Consider the following 27,966-nt stretch of genomic DNA (forward strand, 5'->3'; position numbering starts at 1 on the left):
TTGTTTTTTATTTGAGTTATACTCTTTATATGTTATAATTCAACTTGAAATAGCATAATGTGAAGATTTGTAATCATTGTACTTTTTCCAAACGTTAAATAAAAAAAATAAAAAAAAGCAGAGCAGCCTGTTCTACGCGCATGCGCGGGTTCAGCGGCCTCCTGAACGTGACACCGCGGAGCCCCGCCCCCCACGGTGTGTGTGTGTGTGTGTGATTGTGTATAGTGTCCTCGCCATGGCCGCCGCTGCGGACTCTCCTCTGTACCTGGGCCTGGACTTCAGCACGCAGCAGGTAACCCCGCTGCTCACCTGTCCTCCCCCTCACCTGTCCCCCCCCTCAGCTGTCCCCCGGCGCGCGTGCCCCCGGAAAGGAACGCGGACCTTACTGCGCAGGCGCAGAGGCGGGCGCGCAGGCAGCATCGCTGCAGTTTATTTCCGTTTATTTCCTGCTCTCTGGAGGCGTGTGTGCGTGTTTTTCTGCGTTTGTGTGAGCCCGAGAGTTGCGGGTTTGTGTCCGAACCCTCACCCGGACTCTGACCCGCACACGGGTCCGTCACTGCAGGGGGGGCCGGGGGGGCACTTAAACCCTGGGGGTGGACACCAAAACTTTCTTTACTTTCTAACTTGTCTGAATATATATTAATGGTTAATACCATGTTGGTAAAAACCTAAGGCATATATATATATATGTATATATATATATATATATATATATGTATATGCATGCATTTTTAATATATAATATAGATCATATATATTTTAATATATCATATATATTTATTTTATTAATATATATATACAGGACTCTCAGAAAATTTGAATATTGTGATTTTCTGTAATGCAATTACAAAAACAAAAATGTCATACATTCTGGATTCATTACAAATCAACTGAAATATTACAAGCCTTTTATTATTTTAATATTGCTGATCATGGCTTACAGCTTAAGAAAACTCAAATATCCTATCTCAAAAAATTAGAATATTCTGGGAATCTTAATCTTAAACTGTAAGCCATAATCAGCAATATTAAAATAATAAAAGGCTTGAAATATTTCAGTTGATTTGTAATGAATCCAGAATGTAGGACATTTTTGTTTTTTTAATTGCATTACAGAAAATAAAGAGCTTTATCACAATTATCACAGGTTCTACATCTTTAGTGTTGTCTTCTTCGTTTAGACACAATCAAATACGTCACAGCAGCTTCTACAACCTCCTACTTCTGCTCCAGATGAATTGTTATGGAAAAGAAACTTGTCCAAGTTCAGATGAGTTGAGAAAAGTGCCATTAGTTCTTTTAGACGAACCAGGACTGAAACAGAACCCCTCTCATGGCGTTCCCCCCGGTTGTGAGTGCTGCTGGTGAACCTGCTGTTGTTCATGTGTCCATCTTTCCTCTGGGCGTGTGGTGCTGAAGCTGAAGGCCGTGGCCATCGATGCCGGCCTCGCCGTGGTGCAGCGGAACAGCGTGCAGTTCGACTCCGAGCTGCCCGACTTCAGGTATTGCTCTGCTGCTTTTATTTTGAAAGCCTCCAACTCTGGCTCTTATTGTGAAAGTAACTTGCTGTTACGTTTGTGTGCAGGACTCAGGGAGGGGTTCACATTCACCCCGACGGGCTGACGGTCACCTCACCTGTGCTCATGTGGGTCAAGGTGGGACACGCACGCCGCACACGCACCTGCACACTCATGTGACCTCCTCCCTGTTTCTGGCTGCTGATTGGCTGCCGTCTGTCCTCAGGCTCTGGACCTGCTGCTGGACAAACTGAAGGGGGCGGGACTGGACTTCTCTCGCATCAGAGCGGTGTCCGGCAGCGGCCAGGTGAGGGAACCAGAACTGCGAATTGCAGCGATCCATTTGTCTCTTAAGCTTATTTTTTGTCAGTCTGTAAAACGATAACTCAGATTTCTTGCTAAATCTATGAGTATAGTAGATCTGAAGGTAGACTCTGAAGTATAAACTAATACCAATCCTGGGTTTGTCCCCGCAGCAACATGGCAGCGTGTTCTGGAGGACAGGAGCATCCCAGACGCTGGACCAGCTGGACCCGGAGCTCCGTCTGCACCAGCTGCTGCAGGTGAGTGTGTGAGGGAGCCTCTCCTGGTAGGATGTGCAGTACTCCAGTTGTAAAAAACAATCAGGGGGATGGTGGATTTGATCATATGGGGACAGATAATTTGTGCTGATTACAAATAATATAATATATTACAAATAATAGCAGTGACCAAAACACCTGCAGAAATACTGCAGGAATGACATAGCAGCAGTTAAATGCAGCCTTCTGTAAGCTTTAAATATCCACTGGGCTTACATCAAATACATCAAAACACAACAATAAAAAACACTTTTCTGAACTTATCAATATGACTCTGTCCTTCACAGGATAAGTAACATGGATCACTGCAAAAACTCACAATCTTAACAAGAATATTTGTCTTATTTCTATTTAAAATGTCTCATTTTAGTAAAAAGAAATCTCATTACACTTAAAACAAGACTCATCACTGGAAAAAACAACAATTTTCACCTGTTTCAAGTAGATTTTCACTTGAAATAAGTAGAAAAATCTGCCAGTGGAACAAGATTTTTTTGCTTGTAATAAGAAGATAAATCTTGTTCCACTGGCAGATTTTCCTACTTATTTCAAGTGAAAATCTACTTGAAACAGGTGAAAATTGTCAAATAAGTTATTTTTCTGGTGTTATTTTTCTGGTGATGACTGTAAATGTTGAAATAGCAGTAAAACCACATTCATTGATGAAATGATATAAGGGATGGAAAGGAAGGATGGCAGTTTTACAGGGGGGATGATTTGGACCGTTTTTATTTCAGGGGGGATGCCACCCCCCCTCATCCCCCCTCATCCCCCCTCAACTCCAGTACTGATTATATGGGCCAGTCCCAATCCCCCCCTCTCCTTATTTTTCATCCCTACCCCTAAATTTTGCGCGTCCCCGTGAGGGTAGTGGTGTCCCAATCCCTCTTTGCATCTAGGGGTAGTAGACATAACGAGGGCTAGTGGTTATGAATCTAACCCTTCACAGCGAGTTTTCAGATGCTCACTAGCTGACCTAGGGCTAGAGAAAATTTCCCAGAATGCTTTACGTCATCATTTGCAGAATGAATCAAACAACAATGGCGACCCCCAGAGAGCGAGAGGATACGGAGAAGAAAACTCACAAATGTACGTATAATTTCCAACCCAGTCTCACATAAAAACGTACCTGCCTACGTTGGTCCAAAGTGCAAAAACGTAGAGGGGTTACAATAATAGCGCTTGAATTGTATGACTGTTACATTTTTCTGCCTATTCGTTTTGCGTCCAAGTCACGTGACTTTCGCGATTCTGGCCATGACACCAAAAAACATGGCGGACATCTCTAATTTTTTAGTGAATAAAATCAATATTTTGAGTTAGTTTCTGCATAAAAATGCGTTTTGATTACATTTCTAGCAAGAAATATATATTTTACTTTCATAATATTCACTCAGTGAATGTACATAATCACTCGTTTGCTCGTTGTTGCGAAGTTTTTTCAGATCTCGCCAGAATTAAGGCTGATTTATGGTTCCACGTTACACCAACGCAGAGCCTACGGTGAAGGGTACACGGCGACGCGCGCCGTACAGCGTGCGTCGCCTACGCTGTAACTTTCAATCATCGAGTGGTGTCCCAATCCCTAGGGAAGATGACAAGGGCCCTACCCCTTGTGGCTTCATTTAGAGGGTGAATTGGTAGTGAGTAGGGTGAACATTGGGATTGGCCCTTTATGTACACACACACACCCTACAATCAGTACTGGAGATGAGGGGGGGTGGCATCCCCCCTGAAATAAAAACGGTCCAAATCATCCCCCCCTGAAATAAAAACGGTCCAAATCATCCCCCTGTAAAACTGCCATCCCCCTTTCCATCCCTTATGTCATTTCATCAATGAATGTGGTTTTACTGCTATTTCAACATTTAGAGTCATCACCAGATAAATAACACCAGAAAAATAACTTATTTGATAATTTTAAGCTGTTTCAAGTAAATTTTCACTTGAAATAAGTAGAAAAATCTGCCAGTGGGACAAGATTTATCTTCTTATTACAAGCAAAAAAATCTTGTTCCACTGGCAGATTTTTCTACTTATTTCAAGTGAAAATCTACTTGAAACAGGTGAAAATTGTTGTTTTTTCCAGTGATGAGTCTTGTTTTAAGTGTAATGAGATTTTTTTTTACTAAAATGAGACATTTTAATAATAATAATAATAATACATTTTATTTGTATGGCGCCTTTCAAGACACTCAAGGTCGCCTGACAGAGCAAGACATACAACAATAAAATACAAATTACAACAGTAAAAAACAAGTATAAAAAATTTAACACATTATCGACAGCAGAGTCTAATCCAAATCATAAATCATTAGCCTGCCTAAATAGATGGGTTTTGAGGTGTGATTTAAAGGTGGGAAGAGTGTCCATGTTCCTGATGTCGGGGGGGAGGCTGTTCCAGAGGCGAGGGGCAGAGCGGCTGAAAGCTCTACCCCCCATGGTAGACAGGCGGGCTGGGGGAACAGTGAGGTTGGTGGAGGAGGCAGACCTGATTGACCGGGTGGGAGTGTTGATATGGTTGAGGTCTGACAGGTAAGGGGGGGCAAGATTATGGATGGCATTGAAAGTGTTGATGAGGATTTTGTAGTCTATGCAGTATTTGATGGGAAGCCAGTGGAGTTGGTGGAGAACGGGGGTGATGTGGGAGATGGCAGGGGTTTTGGTAATGATGCGGGCTGAAGCATTCTGGACCAGCTGGATTTTATGGAGGAGTTTGTGGGGGAGACCAAATAGAAGGGAGTTGCAATAATGGAGACGGGAGGTGACCAGAGAGTGAACCAGGATGGCAGTGCTGTTGGGGGTGAGTGAGGGGCGGAGGCGGTTTATGTTGCGGAGGTGGAAGTAGGCGGACCGGATGGTGTTATTGATTTGTGTGTGGAATGAGAGGGTACTGTCGAGGACGACACCCAGGCTCTTGACCTGAGGGGAGGGGGAAACTGAGGAGTTGTCGATGGTGAGTGTGAAGCTGGGCTGTTTGGTGAGTGTGGTTTTGGTGCCAATGAGGGCTAACTCTGTTTTATTGCCGTTTAATTTGAGGAGGGATGAGGTGAACCAGTCTTTGATGTCATGGAGACAATCACAGAGGGAGGGAGGTGGGAGGGTGGGGGTGGGTTTGGAGGAGATATAGAGCTGGGTGTCGTCATCGTAGCAATGAAAGTTGATGTTATATTTACGGAATATTGAGCCAAGTGGGAGGAGGTAGATGATGAATAGAATGGGGCCGAGAACAGAGCCCTGGGGAACACCAGAGGAGAGGGGAGAGGAATGGGATGAGAATGATTTTAACTGTATAAACTGGGTGCGGTTGGTGAAGTAGGAGTGGAACCAGTGTAGGGGTGTGTCAGATATGCCAATGGATGCTAGGCGGTCGAGGAGGATGGAGTGTGAGATGGTGTCGAATGCTGCGGTCATGTCAAGGAGTATGAGGATGGATAAATGTCCAGAGTCAGATGCCAACAGGAGGTCATTTAACTAGAAATAAGACAAATATTCTTGTTAGGATTGTGAGTTTTTGCAGTGATCCATTTTACTTATCCTGTGAAGGACAGAGTCATATTGATAAGTTCAGAAAAGTGTTTTTTATTGTTGTGTTTTGATGTATTTGATGTAAGCCCAGTGGATATTTAAAGCTTACAGAAGGCTGCATTTAACTGCTGCTATGTCATTCCTGCAGTATTTCTGCAGGTGTTTTGGTCACTGCTATTATTTATAATATATTATATTATTTGTAATCAGCACAAATTATCTGTCCCCATATGATAAAATCCACCATCCCCCTGATTGTTTTTTACAACTCGAGTACTGCCTACAATAAACCATTTCAATGAGCTTGTTTCCAGTCTAGCCAGTAGAGTTGGTCCTCTTCAGCACAGACGTGTGAACTAAACTGGTAGGAGGTTGTAGAGAGGAGACAGGACTGGGCCCTAGGAGAAGTGGGAGATCCTTACTGGACCGTGTGTCCCCAGGACAGCTTCTCTGTGCAGGACAGTCCCGTGTGGATGGATTCCAGCAGCGGGCGGCAGTGCCAGGACCTGCAGGCAGCGGTGGGGGGCGCCCTGCGGCTGGCTGAGATCACCGGCTCCAGAGCCTACGAGGTCCGTCCATCCACCTGTTCAAGACTACGCACTGTTCCCCGGAACCTCTAAAGAAGTCTGGTGTGTGTTTGTGTGCAGCGTTTCACAGGAAACCAGATAGCTAAACTGCGTGCGAGCCGAGCAGACGAGTTCCAGGACACGGAGGTGAGCTCAACGTTCCCGCTGTCGGCTGCAGCCACACGGGTCTTGTCCAGTCACTGGCCACGGTTACCGTATTTTCCGCACTATAAGGCACACCTTCAATAAATGGCCTCTTTTAAAACACCATTCACATATAAGGCGCACCGCATTATAAGGCGCATTAAATATCTGGTAAAATACCGTCCTATAGTGGCTGGGGTTGAGTTACGTATCTACCTGATGGAGCTGCTACAGGAAATGCTACAAAATCCTACAGCAAATGCAAAAAAAAAAAAAGAAGAAAAGTACCGTATGTCAAACTTTATTAACAAAATAAAAACCAACTTTGCTCCGTCTCGTCAAAGTCTCCATCATGTGAGTCAGCGTCGCTGCTGTTGTTTTGAACGTCTGTGACGATTCCTGATGTTTTTAGTGCCGTTACTTCAGCGACACCAACTACATTACCCACAATCCCCCTGACTACATTACCCACAATCCCCCTGACTACAGTAACAGAAATTACCGTAATGATCATATATAAGGCGCACTGCATTATAAGGCGCACTGCCGGTTTTTGAGAAAATTAAAGGCTTTTAGGTTTAGCCTTATAGTGCGGAAAATACAGTACATGATGTTTTTTAATTCAGAATTAATTATTCCGAATTAAATAATTCAGAATTAAACTATTTTCCTTAGACTTCACATGGAAATAGTAATTCTGAATTGAGGTTTACATGGAAAACACGTTTGATGGTCTTTCTCCAATTCCTCTCCAGGTCTGGGGGTTGGGAAGGTTCTGATTGGATAGGGGGGGGACCGGAAGTTAAACTACCGGAAGAAAAACTAACTTAGCCGCTACAACTTTGAAAAGATCACAATGTTTATGTTTCCTGTTTCCATCTGTTCTTTTAATGATTTCTATTTATTAAATAAATGGTCTCTGCTCTTGACCAGCGTTTACTGCTGCTGCATCTTGAAACTTTGTTTGGAAAACCAGCCCAGTGGAATATAAGATCATGGAGACAGACGGGCGAGGGAACGAGCAGAAAGAAAGACCGGAATTAATTTAAAGAGGAATGAGTGTAAACATGATCTGGAATTATTCTATTCAGATTTAAAATCAGAATAAACCAGACACTTACTTCAGAATTAAGTCTAATTCAGAATGGCCATTTTCATTCAGAATTAGGTGTTTACATGGTCATTTTTACTCATTTTAAATCAGATTTAATTTTAATTCTGAAGTAAAGAGGAATTAAACTTCCCATGTAAAGGCCTTCACTCAGAACTTATGTGTGTTTGCTTTCAGAGGATCTCCTTGGTCAGCAGTTTTGCAGCCACTCTCTTCCTGGGCTCTTACGCAGCCATCGACTACAGTGATGGTACCGTCTGTTCTCTGATTGGCTCTCTGCTCAGATAAAACACCGCTTTAATTAACTCCCCGGCTGACTGGTTGTTCAGGTTCTGGGATGAATCTGCTGGACATCAAGAGCAGAAACTGGTCTGACCTGTGTCTGGAAGCCACCGCTCCTCATCTGAACCGACTCCTGGGAGCTCCACAGCCCTCCACGTCCGTACTGGTGAGAATACTGCTCTATACTGGTCCGGCAGGTTCCATGTGGTGGTCTATAGCATAGACATATATACGTATCCGCCCCATGGAGCTGCTGCGATACGTCAACGTCGCCGCCATATTGGATGTTCAAGACTGCACTGTAAACTAATACAAGTAAATGGACTTATTTTCATAAAGCACCTTTCTACAAAGAAATGTACGTTTTACGTCTCATTTATTCATTCACACACGCACTAATATACTTCGGAAACAGTTAGGCACCAAATATAATATATTTAATAAAAATAAGAATGTTATTTGTTGTCTGAAAAATGGTTCAAATATGTTATTTTGTTACTTGAAAAATTTTAAATATGTTTTGTTGGTGAGAAAATATGTTTCTCTATTTTTCTTATTTTTGTGAGGGGGGATATATATTGTTTTTCGGCACTACCTTGTTCTCTATAGCTGATATAACATGAATTACTCCTATGTGGGATCAATAAAGTTCTTATTTTTGCCATCTGAGAAAATTAAATATATTATATTTGGTGCCTAACCGTTTCCCAAGTATATTAGTGCGTGTGTGAATGAATAAATGAGACGTAAAACGTACATTTCTTTGTAGAAAGGCGCTTTATGAAAATAAGTGCTGTGATACGTTGACGTATCACAGCAGCTCCATGGGAGGAGGAGGAGACATGGATATGGTCTATACTGGTCCAGAGTTGCCAGTTATGTAACTATTTGTATAGAAATTATCTGTTTGAAGTCTTTCAGTCAGGGTTCAGGATTAGTGTCCATACTGGTTCTACTGGACCTCAGATAAGGGATTAGTGTCCATTAGCAAGGGCGCATGACGGCGCAAAGCGGTTTTCACCTAGAACGCAGTTTGCGCCGCGCACACCGCCAGGGTGGGCGCAGACTCAGCGCAGAGCAGGGAGCAGAACAGGGCGTGCCTGCGCGCATCGCGTACATTTGTTGCAAGTTGCTTGGCGACCGAAAAAAAGTTTCATAACCATATATTGATAAATGATTCAATTGATCCTGATATGAGGCATGGAAATGCTGTATTTGATTTTAAATTAACATTTTATTGTTAAAAGTATAGAAAGTATAGTATAGAAAAGAATATCACATTTCTACCACTTTTAAACACACCAGGTATGTCCAAATTCTGGGAGATTTCTCTCCACTTTTGTCCCTTTTTGATGTCCCGATAGGCTGCAGTCTCATCCCACAGCTCCTCATAGACTCACAGAGAAGACCTGGAACCAGGAACCAGCTCCTCACACAGACTCACAGCCAAGACCATTCTTTCTTCCATGTTGATCGTCTCTGATCTACAACCTGCAACTTTTCTTTTCTCCCTCCAGCACCTTCTCTCCTATTGGACACCGCCGAGATGCCGTCACAGGGCGCATGGTGAAATTAAAAAATGTTCAATTCGCAGCGGCAGCTTGGGCCGTCTTGCGCTCTTGCTGCAAGATGGCCCAAGCTGGCAACCCGGCGGCGTGCGCCCTGTTGCGCGCCGCCGACCTCGGTGCAAAGCCCTGCGCCCTTGCGCAGCGGCAGCACATACACAATGAATGGGAAAACGGCGCCAGACCGGAAAAACTTTTTTTCGGTCGCCAAGCAACTTGCAAAGAATATGCGCGCTGCTCTGCGCCGAGTCTGCGCCACCCTGGCGGTGTGCCGCGTTCTATGTGAAAGTAGCTTTAGGAAGGGATTAGATGGTGTGGCGATGGCTTCCAGTGCAACTGTGAGAAACCTTGGTGTTGTTTTCGATCAGGATTTGTTGTTTAAACCATATGTTAATCAGGTTTGTAAAATAGCGTTTTTCCATCTCCATAATATTGCAAAGATTAGGAAAATCCTCTCACAGAGTGATGCAGAAAAGCTAGTTCATGTGTTTGTATCTTCTAGACTAGATTACTGTAATGTGTTGTTAGCAGGATGTCCAAGTAATTTGCTGAATAGGCTCCAGCTGATCCAGAATGCAGTCTTCTCTGCTGGTCCATACTGGTGGACAGTTGCCTGTGGTCGTCTCTGCTGGTCCATACTGGTGCACAGTTGTCTGTGGTCGTCTCTGCTGGTCCATACTGGTGGACAGTTGTCTGTGGTCGTCTCTGCTGGTCCATACTGGTGGACAGCTGTCTGTGGTCGTCTCTGCTGGTCCATACTGGTGGACAGTTGTCTGTGGTCGTCTCTGCTGGTCCATACTGGTGCACAGTTGTCTGTGGTCGTCTCTGCTGGTCCATACTGGTGGACAGTTGTCTGTGGTCGTCTCTGCTGGTCCATACTGGTGGACAGTTGTCTGTGGTCATCTCTGCTGGTCCATACTGGTGGACAGTTGTCTGTGGTCGTCTCTGCTGGTCCATACTGGCCTGTTCTGGTTTTTACTGGTCTTCTCCTGTTGCAGGGCCCTGTGTCCTCCTACTTTGTACATCGATACGGTTTCTCTGAGAGCTGCATGGTTGTGGCTTTCACTGGAGACAACCCAGGTAGGACACGTTGATTTAATGAGTTGTTTCATGAATCAAATGTTCATTTCAGATTCACCGGTAATCATCACAAGTTTCTTTTTATCATGAATTATCTAGAAGCTACCAGGAGTGAGATCCTCATTCGCAAATTATCACAAACTGGTCTAATTGATTTAATAATATATATATATATATATATATATATATATATATATATATATATATATATATATATATATATATATATATATATATATATATATATATATATATATATATAAATTCTGTGATATGCCTGAACACTAGATGGTGCTGTTGTTCCACTGCATGCTGCATGTTCCATCTTCACTTCCTCCCAGCAGGATTCATGCAGCTGTTCTTCATGTCTCAATTCCATTTTTTTTTTCAATTCAATTCAATGTTATTTATATAGCGTCTAATACAACAGATGTTATCTCTAGACGCTTTCCAGAGATCCAGAACATGAACATAAACATAAATATAATTCTAAATATAAACATAAACCCCCGAGCAATTATTATATAAACAATGGCAGGTAAAAACTCCCTTAGTGGGAGAAAAGCCTTAAGCCAAACAGTGGCAAGAAAAACTCCCCTTTAGGAGGGAAGAAACCTGGACCAGGACCAGGATCATAAGGGGGGACCCTCCTGCCGAAGGCAAGATTGCAGGGTCGGGGTCGTCAGCAGCACAGCAGGCAGGTGGAAGCAGCAGCGCGATGACCAGAGGTGGGGGGGGGGGCCAGGACCGCAGGCCAGAACGCAGCTCCCGAGGCTCTGGCCTGCAAACATGCAGAAAGGAGAAAAAAGGGGGGCCGGCACAAGAAACTACAGGAGCGATGGACAAAGCGATAGCTATGAGATATTTATAATAAATAAAAATGAAAATGGAGAAGAGAGGAAGGGAAAAGGAGAGGAGAAGAAGGGTGAGAGGCACCGCCCAGTGGATCATGTCGGTGCCCCCTGCAGCATAAGCCTATAGCAGCATATCTACCACCAAGCTATATTTGAGACTAACTATTATAGTCTTGTTCTGTAGCTGCAACTATGACTACTGACTCTAACACACTAGAGTTTACACTACCTACCTCTCCTGCTACATCACTAGAACAGCTGCTCCATTAGCAGCCTGAAGGTTCCTGACTCTGCTGAAAACACAAACCTTGTGAAACAACTGCCAGGCTCTGAGAGAATGATTGATTTTTCCCCCTCTCAGCTCCTCGGATGTGTCTTTGTTTTTGATGAAACAAACACCTGCCACTTGTTACCACTTTTGTTTGGGCCCCTGGAAGCAAACGAAGGCCGTAACTATCTTAAAGTAGTAAAGTAAAGTAATAATAACAGCCCGACTGTGTGTCTGCTATAAAAGCTGGACCAGGACCTGCTCTGGTCTGGACCAGGACCAGGACCTGCTCTGGTCTGGACCAGGACCTGCTCTGGTCTGGACCAGGACCAGGACCTGCTCTGGTCTGGACCAGGACCAGGACCTGCTCTGGTCTGGACCAGGACCTGCTCTGGTCTGGACCAGGACCTGCATCAGTGACAGCGGGCGTGGTCAACACACGTGTTTCACAGTCAGCTGGAGTTTTGATATGATTCTGTGTGTGTGTGTGTGTGTGTGTGTGTGTGTGTGTGTGTGTGTGTGTGTGTGTGTGTGTGTGTGTGTGTGTGTGTGTGTGTGTGTGTGTGTGTGTGTGTGTGTGTGTGTGTGTGTGTGTGTGTGTGTGTGTGTGTGTGTGTGTGTGTGTGTGTGTGTGTGTGTGTGTGTGTGTGTGTTCCACAGCATCTCTGGCAGGAATGAGGCTCCAGCAGGGAGACGTGGCTGTAAGTCTGTCCTTCACTCTCATGGCACTTTTGCACTAGGACTTACTCGGCTCGTCACGTCTCTACCCGTTTGTTTCCCCCCCCCCAGGGGAGAAGTGGGCAGGTTGTGGTGAAGCTGCTGTGACGTACTCGATTGCGCAACCGCTTTGTTCATGTCGGCGCTGATCAGAAATCAGATGGAGCGGCTGAGAGTAAAACAGCCCGTCTACATCGCTTTTTTAATTCTCTCGTCAGTCACCAGGTTTATGAACATCTGCACCTCAGAGTTGGATCACCAAACAGACGTTTTGCGCTTTATAATGAAATTGCAGCGAGCCGCGAGTCGCCTCGCGCTGACTCCCGCTTCCTGATTCAAACGTCTGACGGCCCCGCCCTCCGACCAATCAGTGGCGTGGAGGGTGATGACCTCAGAAATAGTCCCTGCTCAGCCCGCAAATAACCTCGCCAGAATGGTTACAGAAAAAGTATCGGCTTGGAGCGGCTCTACCCGTCTCAGCCCATAGTGCAAAAGGGCAAAACGGGTAGAACCGAGCTGAGGTGATACTAGTGTAAAAGGGGCATCAGTGTCTGTTGCCGTCATCAGTGTGTTCCACTGTGTGGAACACACTGATGACACTGTGTGTGTGTGTGTGTGTGTGTGTGTGTGTGTGTGTGTGTGTGTGTGTGTGTGTGTGTGTGTGTGTGTGTGTGTGTGTGTGTGGTTTGCAGGTGAGTCTGGGCACCAGTGATACGGTGTTTGTGTGGATCCAGGAGCCTCGGCCGGCTCTAGAGGGCCACATCTTCTGCAACCCAGTGGACCTGCAGGCGTACATGGCTCTACTGTGGTACACACACGCACAGGCACACACACACACACACACACACACAGACACACACACAGGCACACAGGCAGACACACACACAGGCACACAGGCAGACACACTCACACACACACACACTCACACTCACACACACACACACACACAGGCACTATTACCCCTCAGTCCAACAGGGAGGGAGTGCTGTGATCCGGTCCAGGTAACATTGGTCTTTAATTAGCAGCACAGCTAACAACTAGAGCTGTAACATGTTATCCTGGTTACACCACATCATCCATCCATCATCCATCCATCCATCTCCATCCATCCATCCATCCTCCATCCATCCATCCATCATTCTTCCATCCATCCATCCATCCATCATTCTTCTGTCCATCCACCATCCATCCATCCATTCATCCATCCATCCATCATCCATCCATCCATCATTCATCCATCCATCACCCATCCACCATCCATCCATCATTCTTCCATCCATCCATCCATCCATCCATCCATCCATCCATCCATCCATCCATCCATCCATCCATCCATCCATCCATCCATCCATCCATCCATCCATCCACCATTCTATCAATTCAATTCAGTTTTATTTGTTTATTTGGGAAGGGACAGTGTACATTCATATACATTTAGAATTAAAAATGCAAATGCACCCAATTTTAGCTCCAGAGCTAGTTTCCATTGGCCATGTAGCATCTATTACAACACAGCTTGTCTCTAGGTGGTCTCCAGACACCAGAACATGACCCCCACCAGTTATTACATAAACAACGGATCATAAGGGGGGACCCTCCTGCTGAAGACCAGCCGGGTAGAGCAGGAAAAGAGAGATAGGAAAGAGAGGATGAAGAACAGAGGGAGGAGAGACGATGTTCTCAAAGGTCCAAAAGAGCAGATTTATTAGTATTAAGCATCTGTTACCTGGAGAACTGAGGGTTCTATGTACATATGACTCTGATACCTGGTTAGTTGGTGGACTACAGAGACCACTATAGAAACAGGTGTAAACAGCAGACACTGAGGTGGTGGTGGGGGGGGGGGGGGTCATGGTGGTGTCCCCCTGCATAGTAGTTCTATAGCAGCGTAGCTCTATAGCAGCGTAGCTCTATAGCAGCGTAGCTCTTTAGCAGCGTAGCTCTATAGCAGCATATCTAGGATGAAGCTCTGTTTCAGACCAGCTGCTCTAGTCTGGTCCTGCAGCTGCAGCTACGACTACTGACCCTAAACACACTAGTTACACTAACTAGAGGTTTACTAAACACTAACTAGAGGTTTACTAACACTAACTAGAGATTTACTAAACACCAACTAGAGGTTTACTAAACACTAACTAGAGGTTTACTAACACTAACTAGAGGTTTACTAACACTAACTAGAGGTTTACTAACACTAACTAGAGGTTTACTAACACTAACTAGAGGTTTACTAACACTAACTAGAGGTTTACTAACACTAACTAGAGGTTTACTAAACACTAACTAGAGGTTTATTAACACTAACTAGAGGTTTACTAAACACTAACTAGAGGTTTACTAACACTAACTAGAGGTTTACTAAACACTAACTAGAGGTTTATTAACACTAACTAGAGGTTTACTAAACACTAACTAGAGGTTTACTAACACTAACTAGAGGTTTACTAAACACCAACTAGAGGTTTACTAAACACTAACTAGAGGTTTACTAACACTAACTAGAGGTTTACTAACACTAACTAGAGGTTTACTAACACTAACTAGAGGTTTACTAACACTAACTAGAGGTTTACTAACACTAACTAGAGGTTTACTAAACACTAACTAGAGGTTTACTAAACACTAACTAGAGGTTTACTAAACACTAACTAGAGGTTTACTAAACACTAACTAGAGGTTTACTAAACACTAACTAGAGCAGGGGTCACCAATCCTGGTCCTCGAGGGCCGGTGTCCCTGCAGGTTTTAGATGTTTCCCTGCTTCATTGCACCATGATACAAGTGACTGTGTCATTAACAGAATTGTGCAGCCCTGGATGACAAGCTGATGACCATGATTAATTAGAATCAGGTGTGTTAAAGCAGGGAAACATCTAAAACATGCAGGACACCGGCCCTCGAGGACCAGGATTGGTGACCCCTGAACTAGAGATTTACTAAACACTAACTAGAGGTTTACTAACACTAACTAGAGGTTTACTAAACACTAACTAGAGGTTTACTAACACTAACTAGAGGTTTACTAACACTAACTAGAGGTTTACTAAACACTAACTAGAGGTTTACTAACACTAACTAGAGGTTTACTAACACTAACTAGAGGTTTACTAACACTAACTAGAGGTTTACTAACACTAACTAGAGGTTTACTAAACACTAACTAGAGGTTTACTAACACTAACTAGAGGTTTACTAAACACTAACTAGAGGTTTACTAACACTAACTAGAGGTTTACTAACACTAACTAGAGGTTTACTAACACTAACTAGAGGTTTACTAACACTAACTAGAGGTTTGCTAACACTAACTAGAGGTTTACTAAACACTAACTAGAGGTTTACTAACACTAACTAGAGGTTTACTAAACACTAACTAGAGCAGGGGTCACCAATCCTGGTCCTCGAGGGCCGGTGTCCCTGCAGGTTTTAGATGTTTCTCTGCTTCATTGCACCATGATACAAGTGACTGTGTCATTAACAGAATTGTGCAGCCCTGGATGACAAGCTGATGACCATGATTAATTAGAATCAGGTGTGTTAAAGCAGGGAAACATCTAAAACATGCAGGACACCGGCCCTCGAGGACCAGGATTGGTGACCCCTGAACTAGAGATTTACTAAACACTAACTAGAGGTTTACTAACACTAACTAGAGGTTTACTAAACACTAACTAGAGGTTTACTAACACTAACTAGAGGTTTACTAACACTAACTAGAGGTTTACTAACACTAACTAGAGGTTTACTAACACTAACTAGAGGTTTACTAAACACTAACTAGAGGTTTACTAAACACTAACTAGAGGTTTACTAACACTAACTAGAGGTTTACTAACACTAACTAGAGGTTTACTAACACTAACTAGAGGTTTACTAACACTAACTAGAGGTTTACTAACACTAACTAGAGGTTTACTAAACACTAACTAGAGGTTTACTAACACTAACTAGAGGTTTACTAACACTAACTAGAGGTTTACTAAACACTAACTAGAGGTTTACTAACACTAACTAGAGGTTTACTAAACACTAACTAGAGGTTTACTAAACACTAACTAGAGGTTTACTAACACTAACTAGAGGTTTACTAAACACTAACTAGAGGTTTACTAACACTAACTAGAGGTTTACTAACACTAACTAGAGGTTTACTAAACACTAACTAGAGGTTTACTAACACTAACTAGAGCTTTACTAAACACTAACTAGAGGTTTACTAACACTAACTAGAGGTTTACTAACACTAACTAGAGGTTTACTAACACTAACTAGAGGTTTACTAAACACTAACTAGAGGTTTACTAACACTAACTAGAGGTTTACTAACACTAACTAGAGGTTTACTAAACACTAACTAGAGGTTTACTAACACTAACTAGAGGTTTACTAAACACTAACTAGAGGTTTACTAACACTAACTAGAGGTTTACTAACACTAACTAGAGGTTTACTAACACTAACTAGAGGTTTACTAAACACTAACTAGAGGTTTACTAACACTAAGTAGAGGTTTACTAAACACTAACTAGAGGTTTACTAACACTAACTAGAGGTTAACTAACACTAACTAGAGGTTAACTAAACACTAACTAGAGGTTTACTAACACTAACTAGAGGTTAACTAAACACTAACTAGAGGTTAACTAAACACTAACTAGAGGTTTACTAACACTAACTAGAGGTTTACTAAACACTAACTAGAGGTTTACTAACACTAACTAGAGGTTTACTAACACTAACTAGAGGTTTACTAACACTAACTATAGATTTACCAACACCAGCTAGAGGTTTACTAAACACTAACTATAGGCTTTACTAAACAGAAAGGTTTTTAGTTTAGTTTTAAAGGTGGAGGTGGTGTCAGCCTCCTTAACCCAGATTGGAAGTTGGTTCCATAGTAACGGTTCCTGATAGCAGAACGCCCGCCCTCCAAATCTACATATGGATATTCTAGAGCAGTGGTCACCAACCCTGGTCCTCAAGATCTGCTGTCCCCCATGTTTTGGATGTTTCCCGGCATCAGCACCTGATTCTAACTAACGGTGCTCATTAGCTTGTTATCAAGGTCTGGACAGTTCTGTTGTTGGCACAGCTCCTTGAACCACGGTGTGCTGAAAGCAGGGAAACATCTAGAACATGCAGGGCAGTAGATCTGGAGGACCAGGGTTGAAGTCCACTGCTCTAGAGCAGGGGTCTTCAACCCTGGTCCTCAGGACCCCCGTCATGCATGTTTCATGTTCTGGGTCTGGAAAGTGCCTAGATTGCCAACTTCTGTTGTAATAGACGCTATATAAATAAAATTGAATTTAATTGAAAATTATTTAAAATGAACTGAGTGTTTGTTTCAGCTGATCTGACGGTTTCTGGGAGTTTGTTCCAGACATGTGGATCATAGAAACTGAATGCAGCTTCTCCATGTCTGGTTCTGATTCTGGGAAGTGATGAAAAATCCCTCACTACACCCACATTTCTGGCTGGTTGGTGGTTTTTAGGTGATTGAAGCTCTGTGGTGACCTGTAATCGCTTCTCTTTGGATCCAAAGACATTTACCTCAGTTCTGTTGTTGTTTAGCTGGAGAAAGTTGTGGCACATCCAGTCATGAATCTCCTCAATGCATTAACCAAGAGCCTGTACAGGGCTTTGGTCTCCTGGTGACATTGTAATATATATCTGCGTGTCATCTGCATAGCTATGGTAGTTTATGTTGTTGTTCTTCATAATCTGTGCCAGTGGGAGCATGTAGATGTTAAACAGAAGAGGTCCCAGGATGGAACCTTGTGATGTTGTGATGGAACCACGTGTGATTCTTGTCTGCTCAGATGTAAAGTTACCTATTGACACAAAGTACTTCCTGTTCTCCAAGTATGTATGTAAGACCCGCCCAGTTCTCCGGTGGCTTTAGTCAAATATTGTGGTCAACTGTATAACATGCAGCTCTGAGATCCAGTGAAACTAAGACAGACATGTTTCCCCCGTCTGTATTCGGACATCAGTCATTAAACACATTGGTCGTTGTGTCTCAGTGCTGTGGTGCTGTCTAAAACCTGACTGGAAGGCAGCATAGCAGCTGTTTCAGGTTAAAACGTTATTTAGCTGATGAAAGACCGCTTTTTCAATGATCTTACTTAAAAATGGGAGATTTGAGATCCTGTAGATGTTCATTTGTGTCTTGTCAAGATTGTTTTTCAGCAGAGGTTTAATTACAGCTGTTTTTAGTGGCTCTGAAAACGCACCTGACATTAAAGACAAGCTTATGATCAGTAAAAGGTCTGACTCCAAAATCTTTGAGACATTTTTTGAAGAAACCTGTTGGCATGACGTCTAAACAGGAAGAGAAGGGGTTGCGGAGATGTTTTTGCGCTCTTTTACCAAAGAGAGGGTCAACAGCTGGTTATATTGTTAAAGAGAAACTCAACCCTAAAATGACCGATTACCTTAATTCACAAAGCTACAAATGTCATTATTCCAGCACCTTTCAAAGTAAAGTGCGTGATAAAATCAACTGATTTCAGACTGATTTGTTGCAGTCCTGTCAACCTTCATACATCATGTCCTCCGCAGCTTCAAGAACGGATCTCTGACCAGGAAACGGATCAGGGACGAGTGTGCTGGACGATCATGGGACGTTTTTTCTGCTGCTCTCAGAGACACGGCGCTCGGGAATGGTGGAAACATCGGTGAAACCGCCTTCCTTCTTTCCTTGGATCCTCTCCTACCTCCTTCCCTTTTCTGACTGACTGCTGTGATCTGTGTTTCCAGGATTTTATTTTGACACCATAGAGATAACTCCTCCTGCGGTTGGCGTTCACCGCTTCGACTGCCACAACAATAAGGTCTGTTCTTGTTTTTTCACTCCAAATGAACCATTTCAAGATGATTTTGTCCTGAGTCTGCTTCACCTGTGTTCCTGCCTGACATGTATACCTGCCTACCTGTCACTCCTGCCTCACCTGTGTACATGTTACACCTGTCTCACCTCACACTCCTGCCTCACCTGTGTACATGTTACACCTGTCTCACCTCACACTCCTGCCTCACCTGTATACCTGTCACTCCTGCCTCACCTGTGTACATGTTACACCTGTCTCACCTCACACTCCTGCCTCACCTGTATACCTGTCACTCCTGCCTCACCTGTGTACTTGTTACTGCCTGGCATATATGCCTGGCTCACCTGGCTCACCTGGCTCACCTGTGTCCCCCAGGTGTCCTCGTGGAGCCCTCAGGTGGAGGTCCGGGCTGTGGTGGAGGGTCAGTTCCTGTCCAGGAGGCTTCATGCCGAGCGGCTCGGATATTCCATCAGTAAGAGGATGCTGCAGCCTGTACTACTACTCTGGTCTACAACTTTGTTCTAACACTTAATAATCGTCTTACGATTGTTATTAATAATTAATAAAGAAGATTACTTATCAAAATGGATGATCAAAATGAATGAATCAAAACGAGGCACCACCTGACTTATCAGGAACATAATAACTAACTGTTATCCATGCGTGCCAGCCTGTTGCCAGACATTACAGAGTAACAGTGAAGGAAGGAGTCTGAGCACAGACCTTTGTCTCTGGAAAGAGACCCATGTTCTGGGTCCCATGACTTTGTTCCATGATTCTGATTTACAACTCTGCTTAACGTCTCTGCTCTAAGACCGAGGGAACTTTCCTTCACACTTACCCTGGAAACAGAAAGCTACAAGGCACCGATAAGCCCCACCCTGCTGAGAGGGGGTCGGGTTAACGTCTGACTCCTCTCCTAAAACCTGCTGCTTTCAACAGAACTGAAATGTTGTCCAGGGAGCTGTTGTGCTGCAGCTCTGTGCTTTTTTCACCAAACATGTTGCAGACGTTTTATGAAGATTCAGGAAACTCAGTCACCGAGTCTGTCTTTAGTTCCAGGAACCAGGGTTTTAGCGACTGGAGGAGCTTCGTCCAATAAAGAGATCCTGCAGGTCAGTCCTCCATCTTCAGCATTCGTGGTGGTTTTTCATCAGACTTCACACTCTGATTGGTGGTTTTCATGATTAGTGAAGTACTTTGAAGGTGTGGTTGGAACTATTTTCATTTGAGTTTGCTGTTTCATCTGTCTGGACTTCACACGACACAAAGAAAAACATTTTTAAATAAATCAGAGGCAAAGATGCCAGATCAGGTCACAAGATCATTAGATATCTGTGAGGTCTGCTGGACGGTTGGAGCTAAAAATGAAAGAATTGATCATAAACATGGGGTTTGTGTGGAGAAAGTGCTGACACAGATGTGATGTGAAGTTGTTCCTGGGCTCTGTCAAACTGTCCTTCAGACATGTTAGCTCTACAGGAATGTGCGAAGTGAAGACAGAAATGATGTAGTTTAGACAAATAAATACATGTCTGATGTGGGAAAAATGTAAGAAATAAAAGATAAAAACAGGCAGAAAAAATAAACGCATGAAATTTAAAAGTGAATAAAAGTGCTGTCACCCTACGGAAGAGTATTAGGACCAGGCAGGAGAAAAATAAAAATAATATTTTATAGGAGGAAGATTTTTTTTTTTCATTATGCACTTAATGCTGAGAAAAACGTCAGTCTGAAGAAAAAAGTCGACATGTCGAGATTAATGTTGAAGTACAATTTCAAGAAAAAAGTCGAAATGTCGAGAAAAAAGGCGAAATTTCGACTTTATTCTTGAAATTGTATTTCAACATTAATCTCGACATTCCGACTTTTTCTCGACATTTCGACTTTTTTCTCGAAGTGCACAATAAAAAAAATCTTCCCCTCTCAAATATTTTTTCTCCTGCATGGCCCTGATACTGTACGTAAGGGATAATGCCAGACGAGGTGTACATTATCAGAAATATATGGACGACGCGGGGGCGTGAACCGACGCGAAGCGGAGGACGGTTTGCATCCGCAAAGTCCATATATTTCTGTTAATGTACACCTCGTCATTATCACGCTTATACCACGGTCACTTACCAAAAAACATAAATATTAAATCAGTTTTTCATGCTTTAATGTGTTTTCAGTGTAAATCATTAGTTTTATAACAAGCCACAGCTGAGCGGCTGAGCGGCTATTTAATCTCTCGTCTGCAGCCGTTGGAACCTGGTAGATTCTAACAGTAACACCTGAGGGTCTGACTAATACCTGGAACAATCACTACCCTCCCATAAGGTCCTTAATGGACACAGTGTTGATTCTCCAGTAACTACGATGAACCAGAGATACGACTTAGCAACGGGAGATATTCTAGTCCACTCAGCTCCGCTCTACTATTTTCTTTTCTCTCCTCTTCTGCATCCCAGTCATCAAAATTGTTAAATTCACCAAATAAATGAAAAGAAATGACAAAATCACTCATGTCTCCGTCCTGCGGTAGCCGGCTCTTCTTCTCTGAATCTCCGTTGCCGTGGTTACCACCTGGCAGTGGATCCAGGGTAATGATATTAAAGTTATCAGGCAATTTGACCGAACTTGTTTTCTAGGTGTAGATTATCACTTTTAACCTCCACCTGCCAGCCAATCAGAATGGAGTATTCACACAGACCGTGGTATAGTCTTCTGTAGTTACCCCAAAGTTGAACACATAACATCACTTTACTGTGTGTGTGTGTGTGTGTGTGTGTGTGTGTGTGTGTGTGTGTGTGTGTGTGTGTGTGTGTGTGTGTGTGTGTGTGTGTGTGTGTGTGTGTGTGTGTGTGTGTGTGTGTGTGTGTGTGTGTGTGTGTGTGTGTGTGTGTGTGTGTGTGTGTGTGTGTGTGTGTGTGTGTGTGTGTGTGTGTGTGTGTGTGTGTGTGTGTGTGTGTGTGTGTGCGTGCGTGCGTGCGTGCGTGCGTGCGTGCGTGCGTGCGTGTGCTTGTATGCACATGTGTTGAATGAGAAGATGTGTCTTTAAAGTCATGATCCTATTAATGGTCGTCCTCCCTGCCGCCAGGTCCTGTCGGACGTGTTCAACGCTCCGGTTTACACCCTGGACTTGGCCGACTCCGCCTGCCTGGGCTGTGCCTACAGAGCTCTGCACGGTAACCCCCCCCAGTACCCAGTACCAGACCTACCAACTCTACTGCAGAATACTACCTGAGACCGTTTATCCGTCACTGAGCCAGCATCCTGACACAACCACATTTCATTCCTGTCCAAGGAGAACAAACACCATAAGACCATAAGACCAGCCTGCCAGGGCCACATCTGCCAAGGTCCGATTGGAATATCAACAATTGTATTTGGCTCACGCCGACTCTAGTATTTTCCGTCAGCCTTAAGTCTCTCTGGTTCGTCTCCATGGCGACTCCAAACAGCCGAAGGTCTTTTCCATCCTGCCAATGAGTTCCAAAACCGCAGCTAGCCTGCGATTCTATTTAGAATCATGTCCAGTTTGCGATTTTGCTCCCCCAACGTTTCAGAGGGGGGCAGTGCCAGTGCCATCTGCCCCAACCACAGACCTGTCTGGAGTGTGTTAGCGGGACAGAAACCAGAAGTGTGTTTGGACACTAACCCGGGGTACGAAGATCGAGGGACAGACTAGTTAACCACATCCTTACTCACTGGTTAGTGATGCAGACACTGCCGAGGATATAGCATCTATTACAACAGAAGTTGTCTCTAGGATCTTTCCAGAGACCAGAACAACCCCTGAGCAATTATTACATAAACAATGGCAGGTAAAAACTCCCATAGTGGGAGAAAAACCTTAAACCAAACAGTGGCAAGAAAAACTCCCCTTTAGGAGGAAGAAACCTGGACCAGGACCAGGATCATAAGGGGGGTAGAAACCTGGACCAGGACCTGGATCATAAGGGGGGTAGAAACCTGGACCAGGACCAGGATCATAAGGGGGTGGAAACCTGGACCTGGACCTGGATCATAAGGGGGGTAGAAACCTGGACCAGGACCTGGATCATAAGGGGGGTAGAAACCTGGACCAGGACCAGGATCATAAGGGGGGTAGAAACCTGGACCAGGACCTGGATCATAAGGGGGTAGAAACCTGGACCAGGACCTGGATCATAAGGGGGTAGAAACCTGGACCAGGACCTGGGTCATAAGGGGGGACCTGGACCAGGACCTGGGTCATAAGGGGGGACCCTCCTGCTGAAGACCAGCTGGGCAGAGCAGGAAAAGAGAGAACAGACAGAGAGAATGAAGAACAGAGAAAGGAGGGGGGGCAGGTCAGGATGTCAGCAAGCACACAGCAGACACAGGCAGGTGGAAGCAGCAGTGGGATGATCAGAGGGGGGGGGGGGGGGGGCTGCAGGTCAGCATGCAGCTCCTGAAGCTCCGGCCTGCAAACATACACAAAAGAGAAAAAAGGGGCCAGCACAAGAAACTACAAGTACGATGGACAAAAAAAGATGGCTATGAGATATTTATTATAAATAAAAAAATGGAAGAGGAGAAGTGAAGAAGGGAAGAGGAGAATGGAGTCTTGTTCTATAGCTGCACCTCTGACTACTGACTCTAACACACTATAGTTTACACTAACTAGAGGTTTACTAACACTAACTAGAGTTTACTAACACTAACTAGAGGTTTACTAAACACTAACTAGAGTTTACTAACACTAACTAGAGGTTATAAACACTAACTAGAGGTTTACTAACACTAACTAGAGGTTTACTTACACTAACTAGAGGTTTACTAACACTAATTAGAGGTTTACTAACACTAACTAGAGGTTGACTAACACTAACTAGAGGTTTACTAACACTAACTAGAGGTTTACTATCACTAACTAGAGGTTTACTAACACTAACTAGATGTTTACTAACACTAACTAGAGGTTTACTAAACACTAACTAGAGGTTTACTAAACACTAACTAGAGGTTAACTGACACTAACTTGGGGTTTACTAACACTAACTAGAGGTTTACTAACACTAACTAGAGGTTTACTAAACACTAACTAGAGGTTTACTAAACACTAACTAGAGGTTTACTAAACACTAACTAGAGGTTTACTAAACACTAACTACAGGTTTACTAACACTAACTAGAGGTTTACTAACACTAACTAGAGGTTTACTAACACTAACTAGAGGTTTACTATCACTAACTAGAGGTTTACTAAACACTAACTAGAGGTTTACTAACACTAACTAGAGGTTTACTAAACACTAACTAGAGGTTTACTAAACACTAACTAGAGGTTTACTATCACTAACTAGAGGTTTACTAACACTAACTAGAGGTTTACTAACACTAACTAGAGGTTTACTAAACACTAACTAGAGGTTTACTATCACTAACTAGAGGTTTACTAACACTAACTAGAGGTTTACTATCACTAACTAGAGGTTTACTATCACTAACTAGAGGTTTATTAACACTAACTAGAGGTTTACTAACACTAACTAGAGGTTTACTAACACTAACTAGAGGTTTACTAACACTAACTAGAGGTTTATTAACACTAACTAGAGGTTTACTAAACACTAACTAGAGGTTTACTAACACTAACTAGAGGTTTACTAACACTAACTAGAGGTTTACTAACACTAACTAGAGGTTTACTAACACCAACTAGAGGTTTACTAACACCAACTAGAGGTTTACTATCACTAACTAGAGGTTTACTATCACTAACTAGAGGTTTACTATCACTAACTAGAGGTTTACTAACACTAACTAGAGGTTTACTATCACTAACTAGAGGTTTACTAAACACTAACTAGAGGTTCTCTAGGTTCTAGGTTCTCCTTCTCTGTGAGAACTGTGGGACTAGTAACTAGTCACTAGTTAGTGGTGCAGAGAGGTGATTGGTTGATGTGTTTTCAGGTGTACTGGCAGAATCTGGACTGTCTTTCTCTGACGTGGTGAAAAACGCTCCAGAACCCCAGCTGGTGGCCACGCCCCACCCCACGGCCCAGCAGGTACGTTCCTGGCCTTCTCCTCACGCACACCCTCACACACACACGCACGCACACACACACTCTCACACGCACACACACACGCACGCACACACACATACACACACATACACACACACACACACACACACACATACACACACATACACACACACGCACGCACACACACATACACACATACACACACACATACACACTCACACACGCACGCACGCACGCACGCACACACACGCACACACAAACACACACACACACTCGCGCACGCACGCACGCGCACGCACGCACACACACACACATACACACTCTCACACACACACCTGCACACACGCACGCACACACACACACATACAAACTCTCACACGCACGGACACACACACACACATACACACTCTCACACACACACACCTGCACACACGCACGCACACATACACACTCTCACACGCACGCACGCACACACACACATACACACTCTCTCACACACACACACACACACACTCGCGCGCGCGTGTGCACGCACGCAAGCACGCACGCACACACACACATGCACACTCTCACACACACACACGCACACCTGCACACACACTCTCACACACACACACACACCTGCACACACACACACACGTGCCATGGTTTGAACATGACAGAAGAAGTTGGACGGCTTTCCTGCGTTGCCAAAAGTTTCTGTCATAGATAATTTGGTTATCATGTATATATGTCATTATTTTGTGCAGTAAATGATGCAACGTTGTAGGTGGAGATAAAAGATAAATGGTCGTATCAGGAGAAGAAAGAGGGCGTGGCTTCTGTGTGCTTCAGTATGGTGGCCGAGACCCGCCATTGCTGAAAATAAAATAAACGCTGCAAACAGAAACAAACGCCGCTGCAAATAAAATAAACGCTTTGCAAATAAAATACACGCTGAAAATATAAAGAAACCCGCTGCAAATAAAATAAAAAAACGACGCAAATAAAAAAGCCACAACGGCAGTGAATTACCGGGGACTATTTTTGCCGATGCACCAGTGTTGCACATTAAAAATGACACGTAGCGACGTTGAACACTAACCTTTTCACTTATTTTCTCGTTCGTTGTTCTTCTTATTCCTCGCTCTTCTTATTTCTTCTTTTTCACTTACGTCCTCCTCGTCTTCTTCTTCTCCTCTCACGTAAAAAACACTGGTGCATCAGCAAAAATAGTCCCCGGTAATTCACTTCCGTTGTGGCTTTTTTATTTGCGTGGTTTTTTTTTATTTGCAGCGGCTTTTATTTTATTTGCAGCAGCGTTTGTTTTTATTTGCAGCGGCATTTATTTTATTTGCAGCGGGGTTTCTTTATATTTGCAGAGTTTATTTTATTTGCAGCAGGGTTTCTTTATATTTGCAGCGTTTCTTTTATTTGCAGCGGCGTTTGTTTTTATTTGCAGCGTTTCTTTTATTTGCAATGCGTTTCTTTTATTTCAGACTCCAGAAAACATGATCAGACCTCTTCTCCCTCTGCAGGTGTATGAAGGGATGCTGAAGCGCTTCGCCCAGCTGGAGGAGATGGTCCTGCAGAAGACCTGCACCTGAGCAGCCGCCGACCAATCACAGTCCACCTGAGCAGCCGTCGACCAATCACAGTCCACCTGAGCAGCCGCCGACCAATCACAGTCCACCTGAGCAGCCGCCGACCAATCACAGTCCACCTGAGCAGCCGCCAACCAATCACAGTCCACCTGAGCAGCCGCCAACCAATCACAGTCCACCTGAGCAGCAGCCAACCAATCACAGTCCACCTGAGCAGCCGTCGACCAATCACAGTCCACCTGAGCAGCCGTCGACCAATCACAGTCCACCTGAGCAGCCGCCGACCAATCAGAGACTGTGTTTCCATGCAGTCAATAACCCTTTTAAAACCCGAATATAACCCGAATTTGCACGCCATGTAAACACCAATAACCCCTTTGAATAACCTGAATTTGCTCATATTCGGGTTTTTAAAAACCCTAATTTGACCCCTAGGTTACTCCTTTTAAAACCAGAATATTGGGTCATGTAAACGCCAAACGGAATATCCCCATCAAACGGAACAGGAATTTGTTTTCTGCTCATGTTCTGTTCACAAGGAATCCTGGGGCCTCATGTACTAAGAGTGCGTGGATTTCAACTTGAATCCGTGCGTGGAATTAACAAGAACGCAAAAATTCATATGTACAAAGCTGTGCGTTCGCCCAAATCCACGCAGGTTTCTCTGTACATCCCAATCAGCGTGGATTTGAGCGCGCATGCAGGAGCACAACACTCTACCCCGTCTCCTCCCTCAAATATATGTTTGAATATGATAATGAAGATAATTATCCATTAAAAACCGCTCATCCTAACAAGAAATGTGCAAAAACAGCTAAAACAAATAAAAAAAGAAAACATCGGCTCTGAGCTGGGTGTCGGACTCCAGTCCTCGAGAGCCGGTGTCCCTGCAGGTTTTAGATGTTTCCCTGCTTCATTGCACCATGATACAAGTGACTGTGTCATCAACAGGACTATCCAGACTTTGATGACAAGCTGGTGACGATGATTAATTAGAATCAGGTGTGTTAAAGCAGAGAAACATCTAAAACATGCAGGACACCGGCCCTTCTGGGATTCAGTTTGACACCTACATTATGGTGTTCTTTGCTTTGCGTTGCGTTCCGTGAAGAGTTGTGGTTTTTTTATGATCGTACGGGTTTGTGAATGTCATGGGCAGCTTTAGTGCATCATTACACTCTGCTTTTCTTGTTTGTATTTTAAGAACCGACACCAGAATTTTTGGTGGATGAAAAACGGCTCCTCGTTCTGCTTTATTGTCATGCATATTATATAGGATTAAGACCAATGCACATTGAGTCTTACACATTATGGATGTCCGCGATCACCTCTCTCATAATAAGT

The 27,966-nt window shown here is 43.8% G+C and overlaps 1 protein-coding gene across 1 annotated transcript; it reads left to right on the forward strand.

Annotated features, from left to right (window-relative positions):
- The first annotated feature begins 201 nt into the window (after positions 1–201).
- xylb (xylulokinase homolog (H. influenzae)) lies at positions 202–27,134 on the forward strand. Its single transcript, XM_061713210.1, has 19 exons — positions 202–292; positions 1,420–1,502; positions 1,586–1,655; positions 1,744–1,824; positions 1,994–2,080; positions 6,067–6,195; positions 6,274–6,339; positions 7,625–7,697; positions 7,777–7,895; positions 10,293–10,374; positions 12,157–12,197; positions 12,906–13,021; positions 18,775–18,890; positions 18,973–19,046; positions 19,419–19,515; positions 20,100–20,158; positions 22,126–22,213; positions 24,966–25,060; positions 26,557–27,134. Exons 1-19 carry the CDS (start codon positions 236–238, stop codon positions 26,623–26,625), a joined length of 1,602 nt encoding a protein of 533 aa, XP_061569194.1. The 5' UTR covers positions 202–235; the 3' UTR covers positions 26,626–27,134.
- Positions 27,135–27,966: the final 832 nt, after the last annotated feature.

Source organism: Cololabis saira, chromosome 22, assembly GCF_033807715.1.
Source record: "Cololabis saira isolate AMF1-May2022 chromosome 22, fColSai1.1, whole genome shotgun sequence".
Classification (NCBI taxonomy): Eukaryota; Metazoa; Chordata; class Actinopteri; order Beloniformes; family Belonidae; genus Cololabis; species Cololabis saira.